Source organism: Natrix helvetica (genome assembly GCF_964273705.1).
Source record: "Natrix helvetica genome assembly, chromosome: Z".
Lineage (NCBI taxonomy): Eukaryota > Metazoa > Chordata > Lepidosauria > Squamata > Natricidae > Natrix > Natrix helvetica.
In genome coordinates this window covers 50,937,884-50,956,066 of record NC_138554.1, presented here as the reverse complement: position 1 = coordinate 50,956,066, position 18,183 = coordinate 50,937,884, and the positions used below count along the sequence as shown (strand labels likewise).

General features: G+C 39.0%; 1 protein-coding gene across 1 annotated transcript; it reads left to right on the top strand.

Annotated features, from left to right (window-relative positions):
* Window positions 1–3,614: 3,614 nt before the first annotated feature.
* Window positions 3,615–18,005, top strand: NT5C3B (5'-nucleotidase, cytosolic IIIB). The gene is made up of 9 exons (XM_081971597.1): window positions 3,615–3,852; window positions 6,996–7,094; window positions 7,395–7,464; window positions 11,786–11,832; window positions 12,419–12,504; window positions 12,634–12,723; window positions 14,227–14,389; window positions 16,070–16,270; window positions 16,951–18,005. Exons 1-9 carry the CDS (start codon window positions 3,850–3,852, stop codon window positions 17,086–17,088), a joined length of 897 nt encoding a protein of 298 aa, XP_081827723.1. The 5' UTR covers window positions 3,615–3,849; the 3' UTR covers window positions 17,089–18,005.
* Window positions 18,006–18,183: the final 178 nt, after the last annotated feature.

Sequence of the window (18,183 nt, the reverse complement as noted above, 5' to 3'; positions counted from 1 at the left end):
ATGTTACCTAATATGGTAATTAAACATCTGCAAGAAAACTATCAAGTTCAGAGAGCAACAAGGATTCAACAGGCTTTAACATCTATTTCAAAATTGAACAAATTACCAGTTTGCTTCCAGGTCCAATTCAAGATGCTTCTTTTGATCTTTAAAATCCCTCTTGGCATGGGTAAAATGAGGAACCGCCTCTATCAGACTACCTCTGCCCATCCCATTGTATTTGGCAGAATAAATGTTTTGAAGACTGCCTGCAAAGAACTTATATCTGGAAGAATTTCAGCGATATTGTTTCCCCTCTCAGGTGAGGCTGGCGCTGGCTCCACCATCTTTCCAGAAGTTCCTTAAAACATGGTTGTGCAATCAGATTTGGAATTACAGGTTTTGACTTGGTTTACACATAGTCTAAGACAAATAATTGTATTCTATTCTACAATGTTATGCCGTGCTAAATAATGCTTAATTTGAGAGTTTTATTCAGTCCTTTCATTTATATATAATGGCCATGAGCTCCAATTTAATATTTTTACTTCTTACAACATAATCTCTCTCCAGAATATTGTTTTGGCTTACAGCAAGGGAGAAATAATATACTGTATAGAAACCATTGAATTGGTAGTTATACTCGTTAAAACTGAACAATTCAAAAGGAGGGATGCAGATATTTCCTCTAATTGCCCAATTACCCGATCCCTTTTTATATTTTAATTAACCATCTTTAAATTGCACAGAAAAGTGAAAATATCAAATGCATTAAAGCTACTTCTACACAAAGCTTTTTCTATCCTTTACAAAATTTTATGGTGGATAAAAACATTAGCTGAGTTTATATAAAACTTGCTTACAAAATTTACGAACCTTGCAATGGTGGGCTAAAATATGTTGGATTAGAACGTGGATGGCTAATATCTGGGTCATTGTACAAATCAGTATGACTAATAGTTTAGTGTTCTGGCAAAATTAAGCAACTGGATTCAGTTCGATATAGTAATTGCATGTTATGTGGACACAGCATCTACCACTTTTTCCTTCTTTTGTACCAGAAGATTATGAATAAGAAAAATAAATAAATGCACAAATACTTTTTAGTTAATGGTATTAGCGTAGGATCTCTCCAGCTGTAAGCTTCCCAACACTGCATTTAAGACAAGAGTTACAGATGAATCTGTATGTAAGAATGGATATGGAGGAATAATCTCTCAAAAAATAGGACAGGCCAACAGAGTCAGAGATAAGTAAAAAAAACATTATCCATGTTTTCAAACTTGACTAGTGTCTCCGGAAACATTACTGTTGAAAATGGATAGTTCTTGGCGTTGATTGTGGCAGTAAGGCCATAGAGCTTATGTTGTTTGACAGGACAATTTTAAGATAAAGATGTTGATATAATTTCTCAACCCAGTCTGCAGTTTGTCCTGAATACCTCTTAGCTATATAGTATACAATCCTGTTACAGTTATTGGATAGAAAGTGACTTTAGGTAAAAGTTCAGATGAACATGAGAGAACATTTTCATGTATCATAATAGGCTTTCCTCTCTAATGCTAGTTCTTGGTTGGTTGGTTGATAGATATCACAATTATATAGAGGCCCTCTGATAGAATGTGACTGGTGTACAATAAAAATCATAAAAAGCTAACAGAGCATTCAATAATTAAAAACAATTAAAGCTATCAGCAATAGAGTAGCAGAGAGAGCTATCATTATAGGCAATACAGCCATCCCGTTTACAGGTATTCCTTGACTTAGGATTGTAATGAGGTCTGTTCATTATGGTTGTAATACAGGCCATCCATGTGATCAGCCCAATTTTGCAACCTTTTTGCTGCAGTTATTAAGCACACACATTGTTCACTACAGGCTGGTTTTACAAAAAACAACAAAGCATATGGTGATTGTTTTGGAAAAAACTTTGTAAAAAGCACTGAGATGCTACAAATGGCCACAGATTTGGGCCAACTGTCCAGTGCCCAAAATGTGATCACATGACAGCAGAAAGGGACTGAATATTGGTACTTCAGCACTGGATCACAGGTATGTCCAGGAATGTCTGTCACAACTTTTATGTTCTCATCATATGATAAATAATAAACATATAGCTGTAATTGGATAGTGAAATGTGAGCCACATACATTTAATAAATAAATACATTGGCTTATTGAAATGTAGATACAGCATGCAACACGAACATGTAATTCAGATATAACACACTAATAAATTTTACATTTGACCAAGTATTTATGGCCTTTTATTTTTCAGAGGGATGCTAAAGTCCTAGTTGAATGTATTCGTATTTATTGCATATATAGTCTATCTTTTTCTGTAAGAGCTTAAGGAGAGTGGGAACATCTTTTTGTGTATCTTCTTATTGGAGATAAAATTGATTCCCTCCCCCCTACAATAGTGATTCTCTTAAGTTTAACTAAAGAATGGGATTGGTCCAAGTCACTCAGGCTCTTACTTATATGTCCAGCAACATACTGTTCTTCAAATCAAAGGAAAGTGGAAAGCTACCATACCTATAGCAATCCTTTTCCCACAGTTAGAAAATGTGACAAGTTGCTACCTCTAGCTCAGTCTTGCTTTCTAGCAGATGTAGAGATAAGGGAATGGATCATTATGGGGTTAAAAGCAAAAGTTACTGGCACCAATAATTACCTTATGAAACTTCTATAAAATTGGTATTTTTACTAGACCCCCCCCCCCTTCCTTTCCCCCTGCCCCCACCCAAATCTTCGAGTTGTCAGGCAAAGCTCTCCTTTCCCCAGCAGCTAAAACAGAGGCACTCCCTTTTCAGGGTGGTGTTGGGGAAACAAGCAAATTGGAGCCCTAGAGCTCACTGATCTCCTTTGGCTCCTCCTCTATGCAATATAAAATGCTTTGCAGAGAAAAAGGCTTATTCCAGTTGCTGCTAGAAACCACTGCTTTCCTGCTGTATCTATTTTTATGCTGTTTTAGTGACAGGGTGCTCCCTGGATGGAGGCTTCAGCTTGAGGCATGTCATCAACAATTGGTAAGCTCAGGTAAAGAAGCTTTGTGGATGATCCCCCAAATGAGCACTACAATGTACTAACTCTGGAACCCCACAGTTTTTTCCATGGATACTTTTCACATATTTTCAAAACTCTTGCAAAATTATTAAGCGGCAAAAATATTTTCCTTGCCCCTGAATAAATCTTGCCCTGATGCTTCAAGGGGAAAATAAGGGCTTTTAAAAAAACAAGAGTATGATGCAATTAATCTCTGGTACATAAATGAATTGACTTTAAATCCCTCGCAGGGTCGAATCAGAAGTTATTAATTAGAAGTATTACTTTCCTCTCGGATCAATAAAGCTATATACCTGTCACACCATAAGTATGCTATTTTTAACAAGAGAGACCGACTGTCAAACTATCTTTAAAATAGCAAGATTCCTTTAAAGCCATTTTGTAGTGTTTTAACGGGCAGCACGTCTTTTGAGTTTGCCAAGAATAAAATAATTAAAGCCTAATAATACATCGGCTATTTTCAGAAACTTTTGCTGGGAGGGAAGGCGTATCTACTGTTTGCAGGCAACCCGCCTCACCTCAGGAGGGAGGAAGGGCTGATGCCAGGCGTCTCCTCCCCCGTTGACGGAGAAGGGAACAGGAGAAAAAGGAGGAGCTCTGGCCTTTCGTGACCCGGTTAAGATAAAAACCTCTGCTCGGGTTTCAGGCGCTTAGTTAACGAGTACGGGAGGAGTCGCCTCCGCTGCCTAGAGAAGCTCTACTCGCCTGGCAGCCGTTCATTTTCTGCATTCCTCGGCCTTCCTGAGAAGAACCGGACAGAGGCCCTTCTGCTTGCAGCTGCAGCCGCCGTAGAACCGGAGACATGGTGAGGGGTTTGTAAGGAGCGCCCGTGTACCTTTGCCCCATTCTGCGGACGATGCCGTTAAAAAGGCCACCGTGGTGTTTAATTAATGACTGGCGAGACAAGGTTTGGAGAGCGAACAGGAAAGCAAATCTTACCTTTACATCCAGGTTTCATCGGGATGTCCCCAATAGAGTTGACGGGGAACGCGGTAGGGCAAGGCTGGTATAGATATACTGAGATAATGGCGGTTCACTCTTCCCCAAGCCAGCACGCTATAGTTCATAGATCCCGATGATCACTGGATGACCGCGGGTTTTTGTTAGACTTTTCTGTACCTTTGCTGTCGTTTAACTGCTGTGCTGTGTCCTGAATATGGCAATGTAAATTATGAGATTTGTATTCCAACACATCAGGTGGCATCAAGTAGGATGTGGCAGTTGCATGATCAGATTCAATTGGGTAGAATCAAGATTTTCTCTCAGTAAAGTGTATGGGTGGATAATTGTCCAAGGGATAGCTTACTTTCAGTTTGCCTGAATTTACAGACCCACAGGTACAGATTAAACAGCTATGCTTTAGTTTAGTTGGTTGTGTGATTTAGACTTTAGTGCTTCAGTGAATTATCAGAGTCCAGAAAAATGTGCTGATTATAGTAAATGAAATTGAAAGTGAGTTTAACATAATAATTAAAAAGCCAGATTCAGGTCCATCAGCGTTTCACTAACTGACTCTAGGTGAGACACTTTCTCTCAGCCCAATCTACAGGTTGTATTTTATTGTCTGTCCATTGCAAACAGAGATCTGAAGCTGAGAGTGATCTGAGTAGATTTAATGGTAAATTCAAACCTGTTAATTTTTGATCTCATTTGAGATGAAAAAAGGTGTATTACAGATTCAGACTTTGTGCAATTTGTGAAGAATAGAATAAAATTGAATTGAATGCTTTGCATATGCTCTCAATGTACATAAAAGGAAAAAAATACATTCATCAAAAATCATAAGATACAACATTTAGTGATAGTCATAGGTTACTAATAAGCAATTAAATCATACTAGGAAACAAATAAAACAATATAATCGTAAAGATACAAGCAGCATAGTTATAGTCATAAGTGGGAGGAGATAAGTACCGTAATAGGAAGGGAAAGAAGAAGAATAGTAATATAGTCTTAGTAATAATTTGACAGTGTTGTGGGAATTAGTTATTTAGCAGAATGATAGCATTCAGGGTAAAACTGTCCTTTTGTCTAGTTGTTCTGATGTGCAGTGCCCTATAGTGTCAATTTGAGGGTAGAAGTTGAAACAATTTATGTCCAGGATGTGAGGGATCTGTAGATATTTTCACAGCCCTCTTTTTGACTCATGCGGTATACAGGTCCTTAGTGGAAGGCAGGCTGGTAGCAATTGTTTTTTATCCAGTTCTAATTATCCATTGAGGTCTGTGTCTGTCTTGTTTGGTTGCAGAGCCAAACCAGACAGTTATAGAGGTGAAGATGACAGATTCAATAATTCCTCTGTAGAACTGAATCAGCAGCTCCTTAGGCAGTTTGAGCTTTCTGAGTTGGTGCAGAAAGAACATTCTTTGTTGTGCTTTTTTGATGACATTTTTGATGTTAGGTGTCCATTTTAAGTCTTGAGATATGATAGAACCTAGAAACTTGAAGGTCTCTACTGTTGATACTGTGTTGTCTAGTATTGTAAGAGGTGATAGTAAAGGAGGTTTCTCCTAAAATCTACCACCATTTGTACGGTTTTGAGTGTGTTTAATTTAAGATTGTTCCAGTTGCACCACAAGGCTAGTTGTTCAACCTCCTGTCTGTATGCAGATTCGTAGTTGTCTGGAATGAGACCAATCACTGTTGTATCATCTGCAAACTTTAGTACTTTAACAGAGGGATCTTTTGAGATGCAATCATTGATGTATAGAGAGAAAAGACATGGAAAGAGCACACAGTCCACTTACAAGTGTGGTCAGGTACAGCTAGCTGATTTAGTTTAGGGTTAGAGTTAGGAATATGTAAGGAAGATTGTTTTGGGATTAATTAGGAAATTTGGGGAAGCAATGCAGAAAATCTAAACTTTTCCTTAGATGCTACAGATGTGATGGTGCAGAACTGGAAAAAATGATTTGGGTATTAGTGATGTGATTATTTGAGATGTTAGAATATTTAAGAGATTGGTGAAGTTGATTGAAAGATTGTAGGCTGAGAATGTAGGACTGAAAGGTTAGAGAAACAAGGAGTGCAAACAACAGGTTTTATATTTTATTTATAGAAAAAAATCTGCTATTTTAGTTTGTAATACTAGGCATGGGAACAGGAAATTTTCCCATTCACAATATTTTCCTTATTCTGCTTTTTACTACCTGAACTTTTTGATGGGTTTCCTAGGTAACTTTCTCACTGAACCTAATTCTAGTTTACAGTCTCTATATAAAGCTACCTGCCTTGATTTTTCTTACTTACCATATAATTAACAGTATGAATCAAAATTCTTAGAGGTAACCTTCCCAGTTTATGGATCAAAATGAATTATTTTTGTTCACTTCTATATGCATACATAAAGCTTTACAAAGCAACCTATACTTGGCAGATGTTGAGGAAAGTACCTGACTGTCACCATACTTCCAAAGGAAATTGTGTAGAAAGAAAATGCAGAAAACATTCATACCAACAGTCATTATTTTTCAAAACAGTCAGGCCAACATTTTAAACAAACATATTGGAGTTTGTAGAAAGAGGGCTAGACATTTATGTTTATTTTAATTTTATGAAAGAGGCCAAATGGGTTTTTTTGTTTTTTTGCTTTTCCAAAGCTATCATAATTTAGACTATGAACATTGACTTGAATAATTGTGTTTGCATTCCCTTACTAATTAGCTATAGGGAGCTCTCTTTATTACATGGTGTTCCTGCTTTTTCAACATTCCAAACTGGTCACAAGTGATGATAATCTCATAGCAGATTTCAAAACCAAAGTACTGGGAATAGAAACATATGGAAATTCCCTTATTTTGCTATTTTTACCTCTTATTGCATGCATCTTAATTGTGGACTTATTTTTATATACATTTTATGTATTTAGGTTTTTATAATTTTTATCAACTGTACAAATAATATTTGTATTTTAAAATATAATTGCTGTGCATACTATATCTGTCCAAGGTACCTGAATTGCAGAAAATAACTGTCCGGATGAAGAATCCCGAACATGTAAAAAATATAGTTTCAGCACTCAGGAAAGGTGGAGCAGCAAGACTCCAGGTATGTGACTCTTTTTATAATCTTAGTTTCTTTACCACCTCTTTTCAGGATATCTGTTTATTCTAACAATTTCACCAACATAAAACAATGGTAGGCAGAGGGCCGGGGCAAAACTAAATGTAACTTAAAATTAATTGCAGTTAATATTGAATGTTACATCAAAGCTTTTGTAGAATAAATTGTACATCCCTGATATAGAGATCTAATTGTTAAGTGGTTCTGTTGTATGGTGATGAAGGATGCCAGCTGAACACAATATTCCTTGCTAAATTACTAAATCTTCTTTTCTGTTCAATCCAGGTCATTTCTGATTTTGACATGACTCTTACTCGGTTTGGCTTCAATGGGAAGCGCTGTCCTACTTCGCACAGTGAGTGTAATTTCTGGCCTTTTTAATTGTCAATTCTCTTTTAAAAAAAAATTCTTCTCCTTGATGGTTTTCCTTCTTTTTTTCTTAGTGTTTTCAATTTTGGTTTCAATCTCATTTTTACAAGATGGTTTGTAAAAGCTTCTCAAATTATTTTTTCATATGTTTTTCTTCCTATTGCTCCTGGTCTTTAGGCCACTTTTAAGTAAGTCATTGGTACACTGTATATGTGAGTATATTCACATGATATACTAACTCCAATCTAATTGTAATTATAATTTGGCTAATATAAGATAATTATAACCAGGCTAATCCAGGTTTTAATGGTTAAGCACCATTTTACTGAAATAGTACTTTATCTTATATATCAGTGATGGCGAACCTATAGCACGCATGCCACAGGTGGCACGCAGAGCCATTTTTTGGGCACGCAAGGCTCTGCCCTGTCAGCTGGCCAGCGCGCATGTGCGTGCTGGCCAGCTGAGTTCACCCTTTTTTAAAGCTATTTTTCGCCCTCCCCAGGCTCCAGAGATTTAACGGGGGCTTGTGGAGGGCGAAAAGAGCCTCCCCGCCCCCCCCTCCCTGGAGGCCCTCCGGAGGCTTCACGAGCTTCCCTGAAGCCTCTGGAGCGCAAAAAACCAGCCCTAAGGGCAAACTGGAAGTTCGGGAACGGACTTCCGGTTTGCTCGGAGGGTTGTTTTGAGCGCTCCGAAGGCTTGAGGGACCTTCAGGATGCTTCCCTAAAGCCTTCGGAGCACTCAAAAAGACCCTCCAAGCAAACCGGAAGTCATTTCTGGTTTGCTCGGAGGTTCATTTTAACTGCCCCGGAGGCTTCAGGGAAGCGTCCTGGAGGTCCCTGAAGCCTCTGGAGGGCTTCCGGGGGGACGGGCGAGGCTGTTTTCACCCTCCCCAGGCTCCTATAAAGCCTCTGGAGCCTGGGGAGGGCAAAAAAAGCATGCAAAAAAATGGGGGGTCGCACATGTAGTGCGCGGATGTGCACTGCGGGGATCACGCATTGCATTATGGGTGCAGCACATCTGCACACTACCCCCCTGCGCTCCCCCCACTTATGGCATGCGAGCCTGAGGCCGCCTCGCCTCTTTTTGCCCCGTGGAAAAAAAGAGCAGCTCCACTCTCATGCTCTTCCCGCTGATACTGCTCAGCCTCAAACATGATCGTGGAGGTAAGTGTTTTCAGCCTGGGAAGCAGCAGCGAAGAGAGCGGAGACCTCCTGAACTGCGGGAAGCGGCTGCCAGCAATGCTCTCAGGGCAAAGACATTGCTAACAGAAAAGCTTTGGCCCCCTTAGGAGCCACCAAGCGCTCGCCACCCCTCTGACACCCACCGAGCCTCCTCCCATACATGAGGATCGTGCAGGAAAGAGCTTTTAGGTGGCAGCACCTCCCACACACACTGTTTTGTGAATCGGGGAGAGAATCCTCCACCTGAATTGTCACCTTTCAGGTGGCAGATCTCACCAGGAGAAAAAAGAAGGCGTGTCTGCGGCGGGAGGAGGCTCAGATACTCCTTCCTCGCCATGTTACGGGCTGACAAGTGATGCTTTGAGGGTCCCCAGATGGTACCTGAGGCCGCCTCGCCTCCTTCTGGCTCACTGAAAAAAAGAGCAGCTCCACTCTCCTCTCCACTTCCTCAGCCTACGCTCTATTCAGGGGGTGGGGGAAAGTACCCTCAACTGCCCCTCCAGGAGGACCACCGTATATCCTCCACGGGTGCCTGATTGAAGGTGCAATTGCAGGTGAAGAGCGCCGAGAGAAAGACTGCAAAGTCAGTGGAGGTGGTGTGTGGTGGGTATGCCTTGTTCTGACTTTCCTCGGGTGCAAAATGTTTTAAAAAATAAAGTTGTAGTTTTTTTGGGGGGAGGGGTGAAGGGTTAGGTGTGTGTGAGCGGGGGAGAGAGAAAGAAAGAGAAAGATACATATCCATCCATACAAAAAAAACAAAAAACAAAGTGAAAACAAAGCAACAAAATGCAGCTGCCATAACTGCAACTATAAATAGCAAAAAGTAGAAAACTTTTTTACAACTTTGAAAATATATCCAGAGAGATCAAAGCGGCTTTAAGACACAATTTAAATGTATAGTCAATTAAAGGTGTAAGAGAATGAAAATTCCTTTGCTTGGCACCAGAGATCAACAAAATAGATGTTAGATGGACCTGTTTAACAATGCCTGGATCTAGCTAGCATCAACCTCAACACACCTGAACATCTTGTCAGTGACCTATAGGGCCATTACAATTGTTCTAGAGTGCTTTTTAAAAGCTCATTCTCCTAAAGATGTGTTCATAATTTCTAGATCCATCTAGTCATTCCCTTTCATAATCATCCATTTCCAGAATTCAGGTGGTCATCCCATAGTATTCAGTCAGACTATGCTATGTGTCTATTGGTAAATAGAATGTAAGTCTTGATGGATAAGGATATTTATTCCAGAATCTAACAAACAAATCACAACATACTGTGTCAGTTTCTGTGTCAGGCAAAAATATAAGCCCTCCCTGAAAATAAGCCCCTTGGACAACCCCCCCTTCCTGCCAGGCAGAGCGCTGCTTACCGACCTAGCGGTATCCCGAAGACACCAAGCTGCAGGAACTAAGGGGGGAAAGGCGCTCGCATTGCTTGACGCCTTCGGGATACTGCTAGGTTGCTGAGTGGTGCTATGCCCAGCTGGAGACGGAGGTTGCCGGGCATCTGCTCTCTTGTGAGTGGGCTCCCGAAGAGTCGGGCACAGCCTCAGGGGTGAACGGCTGTGTTGCGCTGATGCAACAGTGCAACACAGCAACCATGAAGTGACCACGCTCATGAGCAGCCACCTGGCAAACCCCCTTTCCAGCCGGGCACAGCGCCATTCACTGACCTAGGGGTATTGCCAAGCCGTGTGACTGCCTGTTTGTTGCCCCCGTCTCCCGCGGCTTGGTGCCTTCGGAATGCACCTAGGTCAGTGAATGGTGCTCTGCATGGCTGGAGAGGGGGTTGCATGAGCGGCTGTTCCGCTCCCCGCTCGCATGCCTCCCAGCCTCACGATGCCCTGGCCCAACTCTCCTTGCAGAGCCAGGGTACCACCGCTGCTGCTGCCATCATCCCAGCTTGACTTTTTCTGCGGCTTCCAAAGCACGAAAGTAGGCTGCCAAGTCTTCCAGCAGTGACCGCTCTGGGAATACGCTCTATGGTTGTGGGCCAGCTGCTGGCAGAGCATACTCCCAGAGCTTACAACCATAGAGCGTACTCCCAGAGTGGCCACTGCCAGAGGCCAGCACATTGATTCCAGAGAAAGAGTAAGAAGAGAAAGGAAGGAAGGGAGAGAGAGACAAAGATAGAAAGAGAAAGAAAGGAAGGAAGGAAGGAAGGAATGAAAGAAAGAGAACTTATGTCTGCAATTGAGCCCAAAATTTTGGTTGCTAAGCAAGAGTGTTGTTAAATGAGTTTCAGCACATTATACAAGTTGGCCATGCCCACCCAGTCACATGACCGCCAAGCCACACCCACAAAATAGGCCACACCCAACGCATAGGTAGTAAAATATTTTGAAACCCACCACTGGTTTGGAGTGTAAAAAAAGAAAAGAAAAGAAATCATATGATCCCTTAGCTATTCCAGTCTCTTTCTTGCCTATTTCTAAGATGGAGGGGAGAATTTCCTCAGAGAATTCCCTTTGCCCATTTGAGTTGAAATAATATTTTGAAATATGGTTTTAGCTTAATGAATTTAATGACAAACTACATTTTAAAATTGTGATTAAGGCACTCTTTCTTAACCAGGATGTAATTTTTGATTCATAGAACACATTCTATTTAATATAATTATAATTGTTAATTTCAACAATCTAAAATAGTTAAGACTTAAAATTTTCATATGTAATAAGTATTGGAAGATATGATTTCACAAAGTGAGAAGCACTGCTATCTGGAAAATAATAATCTGTTAGGTAACTTTGCATGTATAAATAATTTACACAGGTCTAAAGTACTTCTCTCTGGCACTCTTGTCTAATTTTTGTTTTCAACTAGGAAGTATACACAATTTTCATTCTTATTTTTACAGGCTCAGAAACTAGAAACTTGCTTTTTAATAATAAACATAGTTATAGTTTTTTAACATTCAGTTTAAAGTTATTAGATTTTATGCCCCAGTTAGAATTCTGGTTTTGCATAGTATATAGCCACCTGCATATTATTATTGATTTGCATTAATCCTTTTTATTTGAAAACTCAGAACATGCTTTTAAAATACCGCATGTTCAAAATAAATTTAGATTCAGCATTACGGTGTATAAGAGTTTCTAGAAATCTGCTTGTATCTCTTCAGATATCATAGATAACTGTCGGGTCATCAGTGAAGAAGGCAGAAAAAAGGTATGAGCTTCTAGGAATTCTTCAGCAAATATCCGAACTAAAATCCAAACTGATATTGATGTCCTGCTATCAGGAACCCTAGGAATTATTATGATTTTCTTTTAGGCTTTTTTTAGCTAGAGAAAAATTTGCTGTTTTAATGCATGAGGCTCTTTTTGAAGACTGGAAACTTCAAATATTAAGAATTCAACTGCTAAAAGAGTATATTGGGGCAGTTCATGTTCTTTCCATTTTTATACCATGTTTGGAAAATGGGAGCCCGTTTTTTAAAGTTTCTGTGAATTTGGAATCAGTTGATGTGAAGGTGACTGCTGATACTTATGAGAATCATCATGTAACTTAAAATCAGCTTTGGAGATTCCTGTTTTGCCTGCTAGTAAATATTATTAAAATGGAAAGTGCCAGAGATTAAGCCTTTTCAGCAGGGGCCAATCTATTAACATTATCTAATGTTCCATGCAATTATATAGAGAAAGGTAATACCAGTGTTCCAATTTTAAAACTCCTTATAATTCAGTGGTATTTATCAGCTTTGAAAATCTGTTTTTTCTTTGAATAAATGTGTTGATTCTGCCCAATACTGCAGCTGAAAGATTTACTCCATCATTACTATCCTATTGAAATTGACCCTTATCGGACTATGGAGGACAAACTCCCCCTCATGATTGAATGGTGAGCATTGTACCAAAGATATCACAAAACAATTTACAGGCTGGAATTTGGGGAGGGGGGTGTTTGGTTGCTTAGAAGGTGGGTGAATTAGCTCAGCTGACAAGAGCATCTGACACTGATGTTTTCCAGGTGGACTAAAGCCCATAACCTCCTGTCCCAGGAAAAGATTCTGAAGAATGATATTGCCCAAATAGTGAAAGAATCGGACGTTAAACTCAGGTATGAGATTTGCATGTTGGATACAAAATCAATTCAAGAAAGAGGTAAATTATCCAAGCATAATTACAATTATTTCTTCTTGGTATCAAATATTCCCCAGTTATGTGAAGATGGAATTCTGCATATGGAATTAAATATAAAAACTGGCCCAAAGTTTTAAGGTTTAATATTGCACATCTTATAGATTGCCAAGATACTATGATGGTTATAACTATGAGAATCATTTGTAAGACATTTTTTTCCAGTGCTGTCATAACTTTGAGCAGTCACTAAACAAATGGCTGGACGTTAAGAACTATCTATAGCTGTGATGGCAATCCTTTTTTGGCTGCCATGCCAAAAGCGGGGGGAGCACAGGGGGATCGTGCGCCGATGTGCCACACCCATAATGCTATGCGCCCCCCAGCGTGTGCGCATGCACTCCATCAGCAACCCGCCCCCGTTTTTGCTGCGTTTTTTTCGCTTCCCCTGGCTCTAGAAGCTTTCTAGGAGCCTGGGGAGGGCGAAAACAGCCTCCCCGGATGCCCTCCAGAGGCTTCAGGAGCTTTCCTGAAGCCTCCGGAGGGCAAAAAACAGACCTACAGGGAACCCGGAAATTCATGAAGGATGACTTCCAGTTTGTCAGTAGGGCTGGTTTTCGACCTCCGGAGCCTTCGGGGCCTTCAGGAGGCTTCCCTGAAGATTCCGGAGGGCAAAAAACGGTCCTATGAGCAAACCGGAAGTCCATTCCCGAATTTCTGGTTTGCCCATAGGGCCAGTTTTTCACACTTTGGCGGCTCCAGGGAAGCCTCCGGAGGGTGAAAAACGGCCTCAAAAGAAGGCTGAAGTCAGCTGGCCAGTGTACGTGCGCTGGCCATCTGAGACGATGCCCTGACAAATGGCTCCACGTGCCACCTGTGGCACGCATGCCATAAATTCGCCATCATAAATCTATTGTAAGGTTTCCTACCCAGCATGAACTCACATGTCAAGAAAAGGATTTGCTACCATCTGATGTTTATGTACATGGGTTTTCAGTTGATAGAACTTTAAGCCATTGTTTAAATCATCCATCCAAAGTGTATGTTTAAATAATATATTTTAATTATAAATTTGACATTCCATACTAAACAATAAATTTATTTACTGGAACTCTTGCAATTAAGGATACGTGTACTATCTAGAAAGCTTTCCTTTTATAAATACAGATTTGACGATTTTATATATTTTAGGAAATCACATGCTATTTTAATGTTTAGCTAACAGTCAAAAGCTTTTGTCTTTTTTATCTGCAATCCTTATTTGTTCCAAGAAACTGATAAATGAATGGACTTTCACTGTTAACTGTTATTAATATAAAAAGACATTTTTTTTTCTGTCAGTACTTGTGTTCTTCAGGAAATAATTGCCCTTTTAAGCTAATCTATTAGAAACATTGGGACTTTGCTAATGCTGTTTAGATATAAATGCCCATATTTCACAACATTAGCCTAATATTGTCTTTCTCTTCCTTCTTGCACTTAGAGATGGCTTCAACATTTTCTTTGACCAGCTGCATGAGAACAAAGTTCCAATGTTCATCTTTTCAGCAGGTGTAGGTGATGTGCTAGAGGAAATAATTCATCAGGCCGGTGTATTCCACCCTAACATCAATGTCGTCTCCAATTATATGGACTTTGATGACAATGTGAGTTGAATCATCTCTTTTTGCCCACTTCAACTCCTCTGATCTGGAAGCATTCCAAGGACTCTGCTATTTTGCCCTGATGGAGTATCTTCAAAATGCTTCCTGTAGAATCAGAGGCGGTGTCAAGAGGGCAATAAATAACGAACTTCCAGGCATTGCCACAATGTACAGAATTTTGAATACTGCAGTTACAATAAATATCTTAGGCACTTGGATCTAATTTTTTCAAAGTGATAAAAGTTGGGATGTGCTGTGCTGTTTTGGCTGTAGAGGCTATGACTTGTCCTATATTAAAATATTCTATATAGAAAAGCAGAAGATATGGGAAGGATTTGGTTCATCTTTTTTCTCCATGTTCTTTTCCCGTGTGAGAAGTTTGTGTATGAAATAGTATTTGCTTATATGACTGATCACCTGCAGTTTGAAGGACCTTGGTTTATTTATTTTCATGGAGAAGTAGAACATAGAAATAGAAAGGTATATAGTTTGAAAATATTTAAATATTCAATCTTTGCTGTTCAAAGCAGAACATTTATGAATATGATCCCCTTTTGTAACCTTCTGCTAAGCAAAGCAAAAAGGAAAATCAGTTTTCACTTAAAGACTTACTAACTTAGCAACTGCAGTGACTTAACACCGGTGGCAAGAAAGATTGTAATATGGAGAAAAACTCAATTATTTCCCTTGGCAACAAATTTTGAACTCAATTGTAGTCATAAGATGAGGACTACCTGTATAAGAGCCATGGTGGCACAGGGGTTAGAATGCAGTACTGCAGGCTACTTCTGCTGACTGCCAGCTGCCTACAATTTGGCAGTTTGAATCCCACCAGGCTCGGGGTTGATTCAGCCTTCCAGCCTTCCAGGGTTGGTAAAATGAGGACACAGATTGTTGGGGGAAATATGATTACTCTCTAAACAGCTTAGAGAGAACTGTAAAGTATTGTGACGTGGTATATACGGTAAGTCTAAATGCTATTGCTATCCACAAGAAGTATGTTACATTCCAGTGATGGCAAACCTTTTAGGCACAGAGTGCCCAAACCGGAAGGTGCATGTCTGCGTGCCGGAGTGCCGGAATCCTTACGACTAGCTGGCTGAGCTGGGGGGATGGCACGCATGCCTACAGAGAGGGCTGTCTGCTACCTCTGTCACGTGTGCCATAGTTTCGCCATCAGAGTTATATTCTTTTCAAGTTCAGTATCCTTGAGGTTGTTCAAACTATGTTTAGTAGAGCCATTTCTAAAATATATTAAGAATGCTGTTTTATGGAGATGGGCTTAATTTCCATGGAGGCTAGAGCTTGAGTTTTTTTCTCAGCTTTTAGTTAAAATTAATTTTTCTTCCTAAAGATCTGGTTGCTTGAGTCCTTAGGGATGTCTTTAATTCAATTTAAGAGAATTATTAATAAAATCCTTTTTTTTTTCATAAAGAGCCTTTGCTGCTTAGGCTTTGAAAGCACCAGAAGTGTTCTCAAACAGTGGATTTTGGACATGAACCTTCAGTTTAATCTAAGCCTGGTATTTAATCTTATAATTTGGGAGATTATTCTTAAAAGAATTGTCTATTTATCATCTCCAATAACAAAATTCCATACTCTAATGGGTGTGCATGTCCACAGAAGTCTTCTAAGGTGCATTTTGCCATTTTTGTGTTATAAACCCATTATTTGCCTTCAAAGGGCATTCTGCAAGGTTTCAAAGAGCCTCTTATCCACATCTACAACAAAAACAACACAGTCCTGAAGAACACAGAGTATTTCCAGCAACTATCCACAAGAACAAATATCTTATTGCTTGGAGATTCCATGGGTGACCTCAGTATGGCAGATGGTGTTGCCAACATGGAGAATATCCTCCGGATTGGCTTCCTTAATGATAGGGTGAGTTGAGAGTATCTAGATGGCTAAAACAGATGGTGAAAGCCATGTCTGGAAGCAAACTAAGGTACCTATTTCAAGCAGAAGAATTTGGGTTCTATATATGATGGTTTGCTTGGGAGGGTATGACAAGTTTCACTAGAAAGTAAGAGCTGTTAATGTTGTTCCTGCCTTGTTATCTTTTCCAACCTTAAAAATAAATAGGTTCTGCCTAAAAGGACAATAGTGTGATGATGGAACAGCATCAATCTTCTCTAGGTCTCTAAGCTTTAATTTTATCTACTACATGATAATAAGTGGTGACTTGAAATATTTTATTAGCAGTAGAAATTAATAGAAGTAGCTAGATTTATTATCTAGTTGTGATTTTTGATTAGAATGACCACAGTGGCACATGTCTGCCAGCTTCTATGGTCTTCAGAGCTTTTCATCAGCAAGTTGTTACCAAAGAAAGAGGGATGAGAAAGAAACAAGATAATTCAAATGTTAGGCTAGTTTTGCACCATGAAGTAATTCTTCCAATTCAATTTTGAAGTGGGATTTTTAGTGATTTATATTGGGTTTCTCGTGGCATTTCATATAAAGAAAATGTTCCGCCATAATATTAGTATCTAGAGAAACCACAGACTGCAGGTTTGTTGAGATTAATACTGTATATGCTGTTTATACTTTATCCCATGCAGGTGGAAGAACGGCGGGAAAAATACATTGAGGCGTATGATATTGTATTGGAGAAAGATGAAACATTGGATGTGGTAAATGGTATTTTACACTTCATCCTTGCCCAAACTCTGTATACGCCCTTAACTCTTGACAACTAGTTTCCTTTTGGAATATTCCCCTCAGTGTTCTTTAAATTTCCATAATAATAGATTAGGGCCCAGCTAACATTAATCTTATTTTTATTTCTACTATATTGTTAATTAAAATAGCATCACAATTGTACCAAGATATCTACTAATTTAGCAGACAATTTTTTCTTGGCCAAATCAGACTCATTTGACTATTTAAATATTCTTAAAAGAACAATATGGGAGTGATATTGATTAGACTTGTCTATTGTCACTTCCTTTTTTCTCCTAAGTAGAAAGTAATAGTAATAATATGGTAAAGCCCACTTTAAGATACATTGCAGTTATTGAAATAATCTTGCTGTGGGAAACAATTTGTTATTATTGGTGATGCTATTTTAATGCAAATGACTTGTGGAATGTGGGTTGAAGGACTTTCTGGGTGAGTAACTTTGTTGGAATCCTATGTATTTGGGCATGTTCTAAATTGAATATGTAAGTGAATTTAGATTCCAGATGTAATGTTAACTATCTTTAAAATAAGGTTAATACATATTGACCCTAGTAGTTATTGAGTTTTTTCTAATGAAAACTAACATGTATAACAAATAAGTTTAACTCTGGTAATTAAAATGTGTGTATAACTTAAGGATTTTTATTTGATTTGTATGCAAACTTTTGAATTTCTGATGTTCTGTATCTTGCTTTCATGAAACATTTATTTTCCAAAACGTTTTTGAACTATATGTGGCCCAAATCCAGCTTTCCCACAGAATTTTCAACATTTTTTTTATTTAAAAGACATGTAAATATAATAAAACAAATGTCTTATTTTGAACATTTTGGTATGCCTATTTTGTTTCATCTGCTTTAATTGATCCAATTTTTAAAGTTACCACAGTACCATTGACTGCAACATGCTACAAATTTTAAAAAACAATTGTAATTTTTAAAAAAATTCAGACTTATATTAGTCCAAAGGCACATACCTTAGTAATGATTTCACTGATTTCAATCCTTAACATTATGGTTTATTCAAAAGAATTCTAGATACTGTACATTTCTGAATGTTCTCTTCAGTAAAAGATAATGGGCCCTAGACTATTTTTAGGTGGGTGGAACATA